The 14,469-nt window shown below is 41.5% G+C and overlaps 1 protein-coding gene across 3 annotated transcripts in view; it reads left to right on the forward strand.

The window, feature by feature from the left end:
* The window catches only part of LOC148403500 (phospholipid-transporting ATPase ABCA1), a 47,802-nt gene that overhangs the window by 19,813 nt on the left and 13,520 nt on the right, over positions 1-14,469 (forward strand). For all 3 annotated transcript variants that reach the window (XM_088373445.1, XM_088373453.1, XM_088373461.1), the window contains 16 exons: positions 1,814-2,018; positions 2,093-2,203; positions 2,630-2,801; positions 3,322-3,453; positions 4,096-4,235; positions 4,649-4,786; positions 5,764-5,918; positions 6,383-6,467; positions 6,979-7,181; positions 7,261-7,312; positions 7,432-7,494; positions 7,612-7,644; positions 8,358-8,497; positions 10,376-10,503; positions 12,792-12,890; positions 13,284-13,473. In XM_088373445.1, the coding sequence (XP_088229571.1) occupies positions 1,814-2,018; positions 2,093-2,203; positions 2,630-2,801; positions 3,322-3,453; positions 4,096-4,235; positions 4,649-4,786; positions 5,764-5,918; positions 6,383-6,467; positions 6,979-7,181; positions 7,261-7,312; positions 7,432-7,494; positions 7,612-7,644; positions 8,358-8,497; positions 10,376-10,503; positions 12,792-12,890; positions 13,284-13,473 (2,046 nt within the window). The remainder of the gene's footprint in view (positions 1-1,813; positions 2,019-2,092; positions 2,204-2,629; positions 2,802-3,321; positions 3,454-4,095; positions 4,236-4,648; positions 4,787-5,763; positions 5,919-6,382; positions 6,468-6,978; positions 7,182-7,260; positions 7,313-7,431; positions 7,495-7,611; positions 7,645-8,357; positions 8,498-10,375; positions 10,504-12,791; positions 12,891-13,283; positions 13,474-14,469) is intronic.

A 14,469-nucleotide genomic window follows, 5' to 3' on the forward strand; every position in this document is an offset into this window, starting at 1 on the left:
TGAGGCCTCGGAGATTTGAGTTGGAGGTCATGGTTTGGTGTTGTTGGTTTCACAAACCGTGGACTGGAGTTTTTGGTTAAGGGTTCAAGGTTAGTATTTGTGTTTTTATATTTAGGTAGGTTTACAAATTGGTCTTTGCATTTCTGGTTAAATTTTGAGGTCAATGTTAGGTTTTTATTTGCTGCAGAATTCCGTAGGAAGAAAAATATGCTCGGGGTTAGCATTAAGGTTTCCACTGCTCAATTCAGTCATTAATCAAGCTTGATTAGCTTTTAATTGCTATTAGTGGCAGCATACAAGGGGAGCTTAACTTCCTCACCATTAGCCTTTAGCAAAAACTCTCCTACTCACTTAACACCAAATGCCTTATAGTACCCAAAAGTGCTGAGATCTTATTTTCTCCCCTGGTTCTTCAAGACGGATAGCCTTTTAGCCCGCTAATTAGCATAAGCAATGTTTCCCTGACCGCGCTGCTATCCAGATCATGCCTGCACTTTATCAGGCCGGAGGTTTTTCTTCTCTCCTCGAGTGTGGTAGATATTACACCGTGTCAAGGGATACACACTCTCCCCTTACATTGTCCCTGATAATGAAGACTTTAATCGGGGTGGATTTTTTTTTTTTTCTCCACCTAAATGCAACGACCAGATGGCGGCTGTGTGCCAAACCTGTGCTCCAGGCATATTTGCATTTGTTCTTCTTCCAACTGAGGTAGGAATCCTTTCATGTCCAAGAATACCCTCTATGCATCTTCCTCGCAATTTCATATGGAAACTTCTACCCAATTATTCAGAATGCCTCGGGTTGCTTTAAAGTAAAATGGTTACATTCGAAAGATCGGATTGCTTTCTGGGTCAAACTTGGACTGTCCTGAGTCTATTTCAGTCTCACGAGAGTTAACGTTATTTAGTAGTTAATAGGGATAAATATTGATTACTTCTTTTGCAATGTTTGTTGTTGGGGGATTAATTTAGGGTTTGTTTTTCGTATGTTCCCAAGAGATAATCCATTGTACCGCTTAACCCAGGGGTGTCAATCTCATTTTTGTCGCAGGCGGCATTGTAGTCATAATTTCTATCTGAGGGCCATTATGACTGTCAGCCCAAATAAATGTATGAACATTTTATATTCTATTCAGTATAGACTACACAACAAACTGATAACTAGTTTTGAAATCAGAGACGAGTAAAAACTGTTGATGAACGGTAATAGAATAAAAAATTGCTTGTAGCATCTATTTTTTAAAAGTGAAGACAATTTGCAATTTTTGTATTGACACATAAAGTTGATGCACAATTTGTCTTCGCGGGCCAAATAGAATTACACCAAGGGCCGAATTTGCCCCACGGGCCAGAGTTTGACATCACTGGGCCTTAACTCTTCTGTTGTACTTGACAACAACCAAAGAAACAAACATAAAAGGAGGGTTAAGGGTATAACAGCCGCAACGACGAGCCATTGAAGCCGCTCGCCCAAGCGCAGTCGGAATCGGTGACGGTTTGCTTCGGAAGCCGCAGGAAATGCTTCTTCCGGAGCACAAATGTTGCAAGCAAATGAGGCGTGAGGCGGCAGCTGGCAAGCAACACGATGATGCAGAGCGATAGGCGGTAGCGGCTAATGTTTCATGGGCAAAAGCGTCACTGGCAATTTCCCCCTCCGTGTAGGATTTATGATTTGTTTTGAATGGCTATGCAAAAGCATATTTTTTTTATGGGTGTTCCACAATGCAACACGGCATCAAACAAACTATGTACCTGTGTGCGTTGCCGCCTGTAAACAGTCACACAAGCGTCGGCTTTCTGTTTTCCCTCAGAGTTTATTGTCCTGCGTGGCATTCGGTTTTGGCTGCGAGAGCTTCTCCAAATATGAGGTGCAAGGCGTCGGTATCCAGTGGTCCAACATGGGCCGGAGTCCCGAGGAGGGCGAGCGCTACACTTTCGCCGTGTCCATCGGCATGATGTTATTTGACGCCGCCCTCTACTGGACGCTCACTTGGTACATCGAAAGTGTCTTCCCAGGTAGAGGACTTCATGTTTAGACATGTCGCCATTGAATTTCCAGTCACGAGGTTGTTTTTTTTTTTTCAACCAAGGCCAGTACGGAATCCCCAGGCCTTGGTACTTCCCGTTCACAGCTTCTTACTGGTGTGGCAGCCCCTCTGCACCTGATTTGCAAAAGGACGCCGCCAGCTCCTTGCACAACGGTAAGAAGTGACCACACACACATTTGAAGATGTGCAGGTGACTAACATTAGTGCCTTCCTTGTTGCGTCAGGGGATGATGGCACTTTTGTTCCAATTAACATTCTGGCCTGTTTTGGGTCCTCAACTGCATACAATTAGCCTTTTCCATCGGGTAATTTTGCCACAAAAAGACTTGCGTCTTAGGAAAGGACAATTTTCCCTCACCTTATGCCGACTTGGCTCTCATAATAATCATGAAAAAGATGTTTTTTGTGTGATATTAGTTTACACTGTATTTACCGTCTTTTCCGCACTATAAGGTGCACCTAAAAACCTCAAATTTTCTCAGAAGCCGACAGTGCACCTTATAATACGGTGCGCCTTATAGTGCGGAAAATACGGTACCCAATATTTTAATCCATCTCATTCTTCTGTTTCGTTTTAAGAATATCTGGAGAAATCGGACCCCAGTCTAAAAGTCGGCGTGTCGGTACGCAACCTGGTCAAAATCTACAAAACAGGAAATAAGCTGGCTGTGGACGGGCTGAGCGTCGACTTCTACGAAAATCATATTACCTCCTTCCTGGGCCACAACGGAGCCGGGAAAACCACCACCATGCAAGTCTACGAGAATTTTCTGATTGGGGAAAGGGAAAGCTTATTTGAAGGAGGCATTTATTTATTTTTATAGATCACGCGGAGTGTAATCGGGCTTCTGTGTCGATTGGAGTGATGTAATTGTTAATGTCAATATTTTCTTCCTGACTGAGGAACAGAAGACCTCTTATTTGAGAGAGGTATTTATTTTATGGATGACATGAGTATAGGAACATAATTACATTTTCAGCTTTTTGTGTTGCGCATCAAACGGAATAATTGTATTAAATGGAAGTTATTGCCGTTCCTACCTATTTTTTCGAATGGAAAAATTAAGGCCCTTTATTTGAATAAGGTGTTAATTTTTTTGTGATGATGCATGCAGCAAATTAACGCCTCCCTCAAATAAAAATTGAACTGATTTTTCTTTCTCGGTGTACCACAAATTACTAATATGCATATGGGTTTTTTTTTTTTCCTGAAAAGAAAAACAAGGCCTGGCGTTTCTTTTCTCCGGTGCTAAACGCGTCTTTCCGTGCAGGTCAATTCTGACGGGCCTGTTCCCGCCCACGTCAGGCACGGCAGTCATCAACGGCTCCGATATTTGCACCGACATCGATGGCGCCCGCCGGCACTTGGGCATGTGCCCCCAGCATAACGTCCTCTTTGACGAGTAAGAGCAAACCCTAATCCTTTTTTTTCCGGTAAAGATGAGGGTAGACTTTTTTTTTTCTTTCTCTAATATTGCAACTGTACTCGATTACAATTACTCTGATCAACAGCAAATTTTAATCAGAGATGGCATTATATATACCTAAATATATTTTTGATGCTGATTAAAAAAAATACATCTACTTTTTTTCTAGTGTTTTAGTTTTTTTTTAAATTTATTTTACCTTTAATATCGAAAAGCTTACGCAACACAAATTTTGTCATGCATTGTATATTATTGTTCTGACCATTCAGAAAAATATCTACCTGTTGCTGAACATAACTTTTAATTCATAAATATTACTAAATATATTATGATATTGCGTGTTATAAGCTAGTTTTATCATATTATGAAAATCAGATGTGTTAGAGAAAAAACAAGAGCAGATTCTGAATCAGCGCAAAATTTTTGCATGTATTTTCAAAAAAATTATCATTTGACTATTATATTTAACTTCATCATTGAGGTTTTCAACATTAAAGGTTTTTGCACAATATTATAACCATCCCCTGGAAAAATTCCTTGTCACATTTCTTTACTACTTCATTTCTATCATACTTTATAGCTTTATTTGGAGACTGTTTTGCTATTTTCCATCGGCAGGCTGACGGTAGAGGAGCACATCTACTTCTACGGCCGTTTGAAGGGACTGAGTCGCGCCGAGGTGGACGCCGAGATGGAGCAGATGATCCGGGATGTCGGTCTGCCGCACAAGAGACGAGACCTGGCCAAGAACCTGTCAGGTGTGTTGCTAACCAAACCAGAAGCATTTTCCTACTCTTAAATTTACGAGTATGAAGTTGAAATAAAACCATGTTAATAATGTAAATAATACCAAAATATCATAGCGGGAACTCACGGTTATATTTCCTAATATAAGTGGAAGAATTAATTTAAAATCAAGTTCATTCACATAATTACATTCACAAATTCAGTTAGTTTTGAACGTGCCGGGTTGGTGAATTGGATAAAATCAGTACTAGGGTGCCAGACGAGCTGAAATCTTACTTTGGAGGTTGATGGAAAGTGTTATGATGAGCGCCGACTGAAATAACTCACAGCGGGTGACGGCGGACCACCTTTCTTATTATGAAAGGAAACTTGATGTTGACACGCTCTCGCATACATCCACCGACATGCAGATGAATGTTTCCAGGCGGCATGCAGAGGAAGCTGTCGGTGGCCATCGCGTTTGTCGGAGGATCAAAAGTTGTCATCTTAGACGAGCCCACAGCAGGGGTCGACCCCTACGCCCGCAGGGGGATCTGGGAGCTGCTCCTCAAGTACAAACAAGGTACGCCCGCCAGAAGCTCAAATGCCCCAGGCCTTTGAACTTCACAACTGTAAAAAATTTTTTTATAAAAAGTACCGTCGGGTATTTCATCGCGTAAGCTTACGTCTGTTCTGATCAGGCAGCAGGGTGATTTGAATCATGTTCCACTTCTACGATTTTTCATTTAATATTTAGATAATATTGCGAAACATGGGTTTTTTGGATTCAAGAGGCATCACAGTGAGCGCAATGGCAAAGGTGGTGGGTTTCCTATCACGTCGTAGCTTGCCACACGTGTTCATTAGCACATACGGCGGGAATCTGAGGACGGGGGAAGGAGGGGGAAGGACACGTGTGGTTTTCTAAATGAAGCAAAGATGCACTTGAACAAAAATAAAAGGCTTCATTGTATAAAAATCAGGTCAACTTGAAAAAAAAATTTTTCGGTATCCTCATACAACTGTTCTTGAAAAAATACAAAGGAATTTTTGTACAATTAAAAACTATTTATTTGTCAACAAAATATGAATATTCTTTTTACAATTTCGTTGGCTTACGATTATGCATGGAAATTTAAATCTTTTTTGTGATTATATTTTTTTTCCTAGATTTTTTTTTATATCTAAGATTAGAAATTTATCCTTGAAATTTTTCAATGTAATCTTTATTCCCATACAGTTTGTGTGGAATAATAAAGACATTTTCCCTATTTGTTTCTTGGCTAAATTACTGAACTAATTTTTACACCAAATATTACATCAATCCGTTCAAATTGGCGACGCTTCCACTCCAAAGCTAATAATGTGATTTTGCTCACTCAGTTTGATGCCTCTCAATTCTCCCCAAAAAGAAAAGGAGCTAAAAATAATCCAGCCTGTTGCATGGTAACCCTGGTCTCCATCAAGATTTTAATTCCTGCCCACGTGTTCTGTGCTGCTTTGTTGCCATGGCGATTAGTGGCTAAAACTACCCCCTCCTCCTCCGCCCCGTCTCCTCAGGCCGCACCATCATCCTGTCCACGCACCACATGGACGAGGCGGACATCTTGGGCGACCGCATCGCCATCATCGCCAATGGCAGGATGCGATGCTGCGGGTCGTCCCTGTTCCTGAAGAAACGCTTCGGCACGGGCTACTACCTCACGCTGGTCAAGGTACATGCCCTTGATAAACAAACAACCCTTGAAGCTTGCTTTGGACTCAAATTTGGGTGAAGTGAAAGAAAAATGGTAAAAAGCTGCTGTTTACTACACCTCACACACAAACACTCACACGCGGACAAACCCGCCAATCAATATGTGGTCTAAAAAAATCTCATAAAATTACAAATTTTCTGTAAAAAAAAATTCTCAAAAAAAGACAGTTACAAATTTTCTGCAAAAAAATTCTCAAAAGAGACAGTTGAAACAAACAATTGAATTCTTGTTTGATCGGTCGCCACCATTAATTGGGATCAAAACGAGCTTGTTTGGCACATTCCGCTTCAATTAGCGGCCTTAAGTGGAAAACGCGCCTGCCGTTATTCAGTTAGCGCGAGGCCGGAGTTGTCGAGGAGTGGCTGTTCATCATTCTAAGTGCCTGAGGCTGTCTGTTTGTAATCCAATTGTGTCTCTGGCAGGAGCAGGAACGTCCTTCAAGGAGAAGCAGCGCCCACGACCACACCACCATGGAGAGCCGAAACTACGAAGGAGTCCATCCTACCGGTGAGATTAACATCGTGTATGAAATCAAGCTCACTCCTCCCAACCTCAAAATATGATTTGTTTACCTGTCAGATTTTTTTTCCATCAGTTTTTTTTTACCTATGCACATAAAATTACAATTCGAGCACTTGATCTTTGTAGGATCACAACTTATTTTCACCTAAAAATGTATTTGTCTCTGTATGATTTCAATTAAAATAATAATATTAATGACAATAATAATTTAATCCCCATATGATTGACTTGTCTCCCTAAAAAATGCATTTTCATCTTTTTCCAATTAATCGCTACTCAATCATACTTAACTAGAGTAATTTCAAGTACAATTGCAACTGCATATAAATAAAAATGAAATAAACAACAATTAACCCTAAAACTAATCGGAACAAAGATCAAAACAATTAATACAAATTCCACACTAAAACAAGGACAGACTTGTATGCTGAGTTGAAAGATAAGGAAAAAAAACACAATTGGTGTTTTTTTGTTCTGTTTTTTTTTTTCTGGGCAGATTTGACAATGCTGGGTCAACTGGTACATCGCCACGTCCCGCGGGCGCTCTTCTTGGAGCGCATCGGCTATGAAATCACCTACATCCTGCCCTACGACGGCGCCCACGATGGAACGTTTGCCCGGCTTTTCCGTGAGCTGGACCTAGCCATGGCCGACCTGGGTTTGACCAGCTACGGCATATCTGACACCACTCTGGAAGAGGTACGGCCAAGCGGGAGTACAGACGATTAACTTTAAAACAAAATTTACATTAAAAGAAACAAAACAATTGTTCCTTCAGATTTTTTTAAAAGTCGCTGAAGACACAGGAGTGGATGCAGAAGACATTTCAAGTAAGTCCCTTTTATTAGCAGAAATATTGTGCTGCCTTTTTAATGTACTTTTTAAATGTTATTTATAACCCCAAATTGGGTCAGGCCAAAACAGCATCTTTTATTTTTAATTCCCACAGCAACAAAGAGGAACAGCATCTCGGCCGCCACCGTCCATCCCGAAAAGCAAAAGGAGGCGAGCGGCAAGTCTCATTGCATCTATTTCAGAATATGAACCAAAAAAGAAAAGAGCAGCGGATCCATTTAATAATGCAGCTAAGTCACTTGGCATGCTTTTGCTTTTCTGTGCTTCCGTGCAGGTGACATGGAAATGTTTGGCAGTCAAGTGGAAGGTAAGTTTGTTCCTCCAAAAATGTTTGATTAGTTGAAAATGCTAATATGCTAGCAATTGCTATGTTGATCAAGAGTGGTAAAAACACATCAAAAAAATATTATTCCCTGGATTTGTATGAGAATAGACAAAATGGGCTCAGGGCTTTGTGTATTGATTCACACATGAAGTATATAAGACTTAAAACAAAGTAGCAGTGGTTCTAGGACAGGGCTGTGAGGCACACCCCTGCCTCTAAATTTTTTTGTTTTTCTTAAAATTCCCTTTGTAAGCATATGACTTTTTCTGTTGTTGTTTTGTCAGAACATTATGGCCCCTGAAATCATAATCATTTATTTTATGTGATAAAATATTTGGTCTATCTATTTTAAGTGAAAAAATAAAAGCTACAAAACTTTTACATCATAAAATGGGGATTTTCTGCCAAAATTTTAATGTTAAATATCAGAATTACAAAATGTACAATACTTTTAAAAAGTCTGACATACCTTAATTATTAAAGTAAAAGAAAATATATATGATAAAAAATTATGACAGGTACATAGTTGTATTTATCATAATTTTAAACAAAACTAGTCCAGAAATGACCACGGCAAATAATGTACAAGGAGCAGGTGGTACGTTTGACACATTACCTGATCAGGTCACTACTCTCCACACGCTTGTCATTGTGGGCGTGATAAACATCCCGGTGGGGGTTCGTGTCCACATCAGTTTTACAGAGGGACACCGTTGTCGGCGGTAGGGGCTCGACGGTCATCGTCGGATGGCAGCTGATCAGGAGGCAGTTCCTGGCTCTCTTCATCAAGCGCTTCCACCATGCCAGGAGGAGCCGCAAGGGACTCATTGCCCAGGTAATGGCCTCCGTCTGTCATATTGATGAAATAAAGTGGAACGCGAGAGTGATGTTTCGGAGGATCTTGTGTTATACAGAAAAATCGGTCTGTGTTGGAAAAAGCCTACAGCATTCATAAGATCACATACTTGTCTAGCTCTTAAACTGACGCCGTTCAATTACACACAAAATATCAGTATCGCGATATATATCGACAGAGATGTTGTTCAACGCCCACGGATGTGTATTTTAGAGGTTGGGAAAATGGGGTCATCTAAGTGGGCATTAATTTGATTGAACTGGAAATAATCGGTAAATGTCGATACGATGATGTCACCCCTGGCAATGCATTCATATGGTCATGCTGACTGCTCCCGCCCACCTCGCGTCTGTGATTGGCACTCAAAAGGCAAACTTTTTTTTTTCCATTTCATGTCGCATGCTAATCATGTGTTTTCATTAGTCGCATATTAAATACAACCACGCCATAATTGCACAGATGACAGGCTGCAATTAGCCCAATAAATGGACCTCTGTATTGTTTCTCTTCTCTATAATTTCCAAAGTCAAAACCAATAAACAGCGTACATTTCCGAAGCGTCAGAATTCATTTCACAAGGAGCGGTTACCAAGGTATGGCAATTATTTAAAATATTAGAATAAGTGCGGCAAGCCATCAGATGTCATCAGTTCTGACAGCTGCCATGTGAAGATTTAATTCAAAAATAATAATAGGGTATGAGGAGCGGCTTTAGTAAACATCCCAATGTATCAAAAAAAAGTGCAACTTTGTGTATTAATTCACGTGTAACATATAAAGAAGGATGAAACATGAATAGTAGTGGTTCTAGGACGGACCCCTGAGGTACACTGAAACTTCCTTGTGTCACGTTTGTTCCAATATGAGACCCTCAGGCCGCTGGCATACAAAAACGGTGATTAATATTCCTCCCAAGATGGCGATTGGTCAAGATTTTTACCTCTCACAATTTCATAATGTAGTCACAACACCATTTGCATCAAAAGTGCAATTTTGTGTATCAATTCAGTTAAAAGACCGAAAACGCAAGGGTTCTAGAACAGAGCCCTGAGGCACTCCCTGGCTTCTAAATTCTTTCACTTGGCATAAAAATCAGCAGTTATCTTTGTTTTACGAAGAGACATTACATTTTTGCATATTCATCCTGGAAATACACTTGAGATGATGATGAGCCACATCATAAAATGAATCTGTTTTTGTGTTTAAAGCCAATCCGGGTCCAGCTTGGCCACCCACGTCTTGAAATCCCCGATAAACTCATGCATTGTTCATGGCGAGTGCTTTGGCTTTTACGAAGCCTTAATGACTTTGTTTTTCGCTGCGCTCTCAATAGGAGAAGTACCAGCTGTCACCTGCAATTACTGTCAAATAAGAGAATAAGGGAGAACAAGAGAGAACGAGAGAGAGAAAGAGAGGAGCGTCTGTCATTAAGCTTTTCAGTCATCACTCGCTCTTTATCTTGCTTCTCGGCGGTACCGTGAGTTTTCGTATTTCCAGAGGCGGAAATTTGCAAACTTGCGCGAAAGGCCAATTAATCATGCGTACGCCGGCTCTCCCCCAAACATACAAGTGATTAAGCTTTAAAGATATCTGACCTATAAGCCGGCTCCCAACAATGAAATGAGGAAAAACGAATTACGTCTGAGAGAATTGGATTTTTTTAAGAAACAAAAAGAACCCCCTAAAAAAGAATATAAAAAACTTATCATGAACTATCCTGATGTAGTGAATCGTTTTCTCGTAAGATTTAATATCAATTCACCAACATGCTGAGGCTGAAAAAAAAAGTCCAGTCCAGTGTTGATTTATCCAAATTTACGATCTCGTACATCTCCAACAATTGCTTTTGTATTTTAGGTGGTGTTGCCTGCCGTTTTTGTGTGCCTCTCCCTGATCGTCTCACTCATCGTTCCGCCATTCTCCGAATATCCCAGTCTGGAACTGCAACCCTGGATGTACGGCTTGCCTCAGACCACCTTCTTCAGGTAACCGTTGTTTCTTCACTGGTTCCTACATGGCATCTCTATCAGCAATCTCACAATAAGTGACAAGGCCTTGGGAGACTTGCGTTGACATCTCAATCAGTTCACAATTCCAACACTTCGTGCGTAATCCTTGGAGGACTGGATTAGCATATTACTGTCGACTCATTGCACTCAACTCTCCAGGGTCTACCCCCAAAGGATTCCGACATTACTCAGTGCCAATCACTTGTTTAAAAGAATAACTTCTTATCTAAAAGATAATCTATCCAACCCTGCAGGTATTTTATTTCCCCTGATGTTACCTTAACACAATTAACTGCGGCCTTGGCTCATATTGTATAATAAAATTGTAGCTCTCTGGCGTAGTGAGAGCTCATTCTGTTCTGTTGTGCCGAGCCCAGAAGTTGCTAAACAAGACAGCAGCACCGACGCATGTCAGATTAATAGACGTTGATTGTACGTGTTGATCTCTCGCCAATTGTGTCTGCAATCTATTTGTTCCGCACAGTAAGCCTTGATCTTGTCTTTCTGATGCATTTCTTCATCGCTTAGAGGTTATCAAGCTAGCTAACTAGCTAGCTAGCTAGTGATCTATCTATCTATCTATCTATCTATCTATCTATCTATCTATCTATCTATCTATCTATCTATCTATCTATCTATCTATCTATCTATCTATCTATCTATCTATCTATCTATCTATCTATCTATCTATCTTGTCTTTCTGATGCATTTCTTCATCGCTTAGAGGTTATCAAGCTAGCTAGCTAGCTAGCTAGTGATCTATCTATCTATCTATCTATCTATCTATCTATCTATCTATCTATCTATCTATCTATCTATCTATCTATCTATCTATCTATCTATCTATCTATCTATCTATCTATCTATCTATCTATCTATCTATCTATCTATCTATCTATCTATCTATCTATCTATCTATCTATCTATCTATCTATCTATCTATCTATCTATCTATCTATCTATGTCCGTCCAGTAATAGATCTCATCTATTTAATCTATTCTAAAACACCCACCAATCCATCTGGAGGTGAGTTCATATTTGAAAGTAAATCCTCACATGGGGCTCGAATAAATTTGTTCCGTGCTGCCTTCCCCTTTTTGTCTTCGACATGGCCGTCTGGCCCGGTTGTTCCAATAACTTTTTCCATAGTTGTAATTTTCAAACTACATTCCATTGACCTTCGCTCTCACAATTACCGAATATTGTCTTTTCGCTCGAGTGACCTTGAAAGTGCCCACTTAAAAGCGATCCACGCGCCACGTCTCTCCACGGAGGCGTGCCTCATAAACCGTCCCGTTTACCTCACACCGATGAGTGATTAAGATGGAAGAGGTTCTGAACCCAGCTAGCCTGTGTTAGTACTGTATGTTAGCCTTGCGCTTTCCTAAAGCTTCCCTCTAATAGCTCAGCTCTCGCTCGGTGCCCGGATTCATTAGTTCCGCCTTTTCGGTGTACATACGCAATGCCCGAGTCCGGTTTTTATTACCTCGGAACACTGTGGTAACCCAGCCATTGTTAATTGCAGAACAGATGGCTGCACATAATCCATTTTTACAACGGGACCACTTCGATTACTCTCACTGGTGGCTAAGGAAACGGCCGTACGACCTTCATGGAGATGCCTCGAAATGAGACAATGAGTATGATAATAATCCACACGGCCGACTTGCTTGTGGTCATTGTTGGCCGAGAGCCATATCTGAGGTCTTTATGGACCTGCGGTATGTACTTAAGAGTGTGTGCTCCAGCCAACACGAGGGACAAAGGTTTTACGCATAATGAGTCTTTCTATCATGACCGATGGCCATTTGATGGATTTCTTTGATGGATTAACGGAGGGGGGGTCAATTCGTTGACGTTCTGCCACTCCCAGGCTACAGTGGCTACAATCTTTTCTACAAAGTCCCTGAGGAAAGCTTTGGGTACACAGACATTCGGAAACTCTGTTGGGGAAACTGTTGGTCAGCAGGCAAATCTCGCACCCTGAACAGAATCTACACAGATCATTTTTAAAAGCAGATGCACAATACATTTTTCAGATTTACAGTTAAGCCCCAAAGTTATGTAAAATGGACAGACGGGAAAATATCTTGGGTGCTAACTGGGAAAAAAATGTTGGAGTTCTGGAACTCAGAGGTTTCATAGTGATGAGACCTTAGACTGGAATCCTTTTCCACCAAGTCAAGACTTGCCTGCCTTTCCCAGACTATGGCTTGTAGCTGAGATACTTATCCAGATGACATTAAATGGCTATTCTTTGCAGTAACGATGCACCAGGAAATCCTCAGGTGTCTGAAGTGGTAGAAACCCTGGTGAACAATCCCGGCTTCGGAACACGTTGCATGGACGGCGACCCAATCCCGTGAGTGTTCTTTCAGTGCCACGTTGATGTTTAATATCAGTGAGATATGTATATATCCAACATGAGTGTGGCAGCAGCAGCAGTAAAAAGCCACTCTTGCCTCAAGCATTGGCAGTAGGAAAAAAATAATGAGCCAATAAACCGGAAATTGATCGCTAAGCCAAAATGAACTACTATCCTGGTTCATGTATCCTACTCGCTGTGTGTCATATGAATCCATAATGTCAAATTCGAAACTGGACGAGCCTCACTGGGATCGTTTCTAATTGTACGTCTTTATTGGCATAAATGACCAAAATCGACATTTCCGTCCCGGCTGCTCAATATCAAATTCTTTTAGCCACCAAAATAAATACTTGCTGAAAATGTTGTGTCATTGACATTTCCCTGCAGGGGGTTACCTTGTGTCTCCCGCCTCTCCGATTGGCTCACGCCATCTGTGGACCAGTCGGTGACCGACGTCTTTCTAGAGGGCAACTGGAGCATGTCCAACCCCTCCCCTTCTTGCCAGTGTAGCACTCCTCAACGCCAAATGATGCTGCCCGAATGTCCGCCCGCCGCAGGGGGGCTCCCGCCTCCGCAGGTACGTTCATTTGACGGGCATTAATCATCATTCGTCTTTGGTCTTCAACTATTTGTTTTCGCCGAGACGGTCAATGAGGAGGAATGGATTACGGGGAGCAATGTGGGCATGACTGAATGTACTTCAGTGACAAGAGACCACCCACACAAAGCAAAGCACATTGCCAAGATGAATTCCCTTTGACCCACACACACTTTTTTTTTTTTTTTTTTCAAAAAGCTTCCCCCTGTTGAATAAATCATGACAAAGTGTGCCCGCTTCTTCACTGGCTCCTTTAATCCTACCCGTCCTCACTATGCCGTCCTTGAGAAACTCTAGTGAAGACAAGAAAAAAGCAAAGACACCGCAGGAGGTGTGAAATCATCGTTTCCATGGAAATGGCAGGCGGCGCTAAGCCCCGCCATCAATTGCCAGGTATTGACTTTGCCGTCGTAGATGAAGAGACAGCTGCAGAATTTCTTCGCAAATTGCTGAGCTGAGCTTGGACGTGCCACGCTGCGTGCGTGAAGTTTTCGGAGGGCCGGCAGGATTTTTTCAGGGCTCGAATCAAGGCAGACGAATTTCAATTGAGAATCGACTTCCTACATTGCCCCAAAAATATTGCCCCGCTGAAGGTGAGCGGTTGCCATGGAAACGTAACCCAAGCTGCACGCTTCAGTAAACTGCCGTCGTTCGTAAGCAATTTACCAAACGCAGGAGACAAAGCTTATCTGCGCAAGAACTCTTGACCACAAAGCCGAGCAGAACATGTTTAAATGTTAAAGACTTTTCTTTCCCCTTGCGTAGATAACATTTGAATTTTGCCTCGGTGCGACGTGGCAATACGCCGCCGTGGTCTTATCTGGTTGGGGAAGATGTGATTACTGCTGGCTTTTTTTTTTTTTTTTTTGCATTACCCTCACACACCTGCAAGTTTGCACAAGTTGAATGCAAAGCGTGAAGCTGTTCTGTAACAACAGATGTTGTCACACGGAGCTCGGCCAATATCATTAGAGG

Source organism: Syngnathus floridae, chromosome 1 (assembly GCF_059516105.1).
Source record: "Syngnathus floridae isolate MCC-2025c chromosome 1, RoL_Sflo_1.0, whole genome shotgun sequence".
Taxonomy (NCBI): Eukaryota; Metazoa; Chordata; class Actinopteri; order Syngnathiformes; family Syngnathidae; genus Syngnathus; species Syngnathus floridae.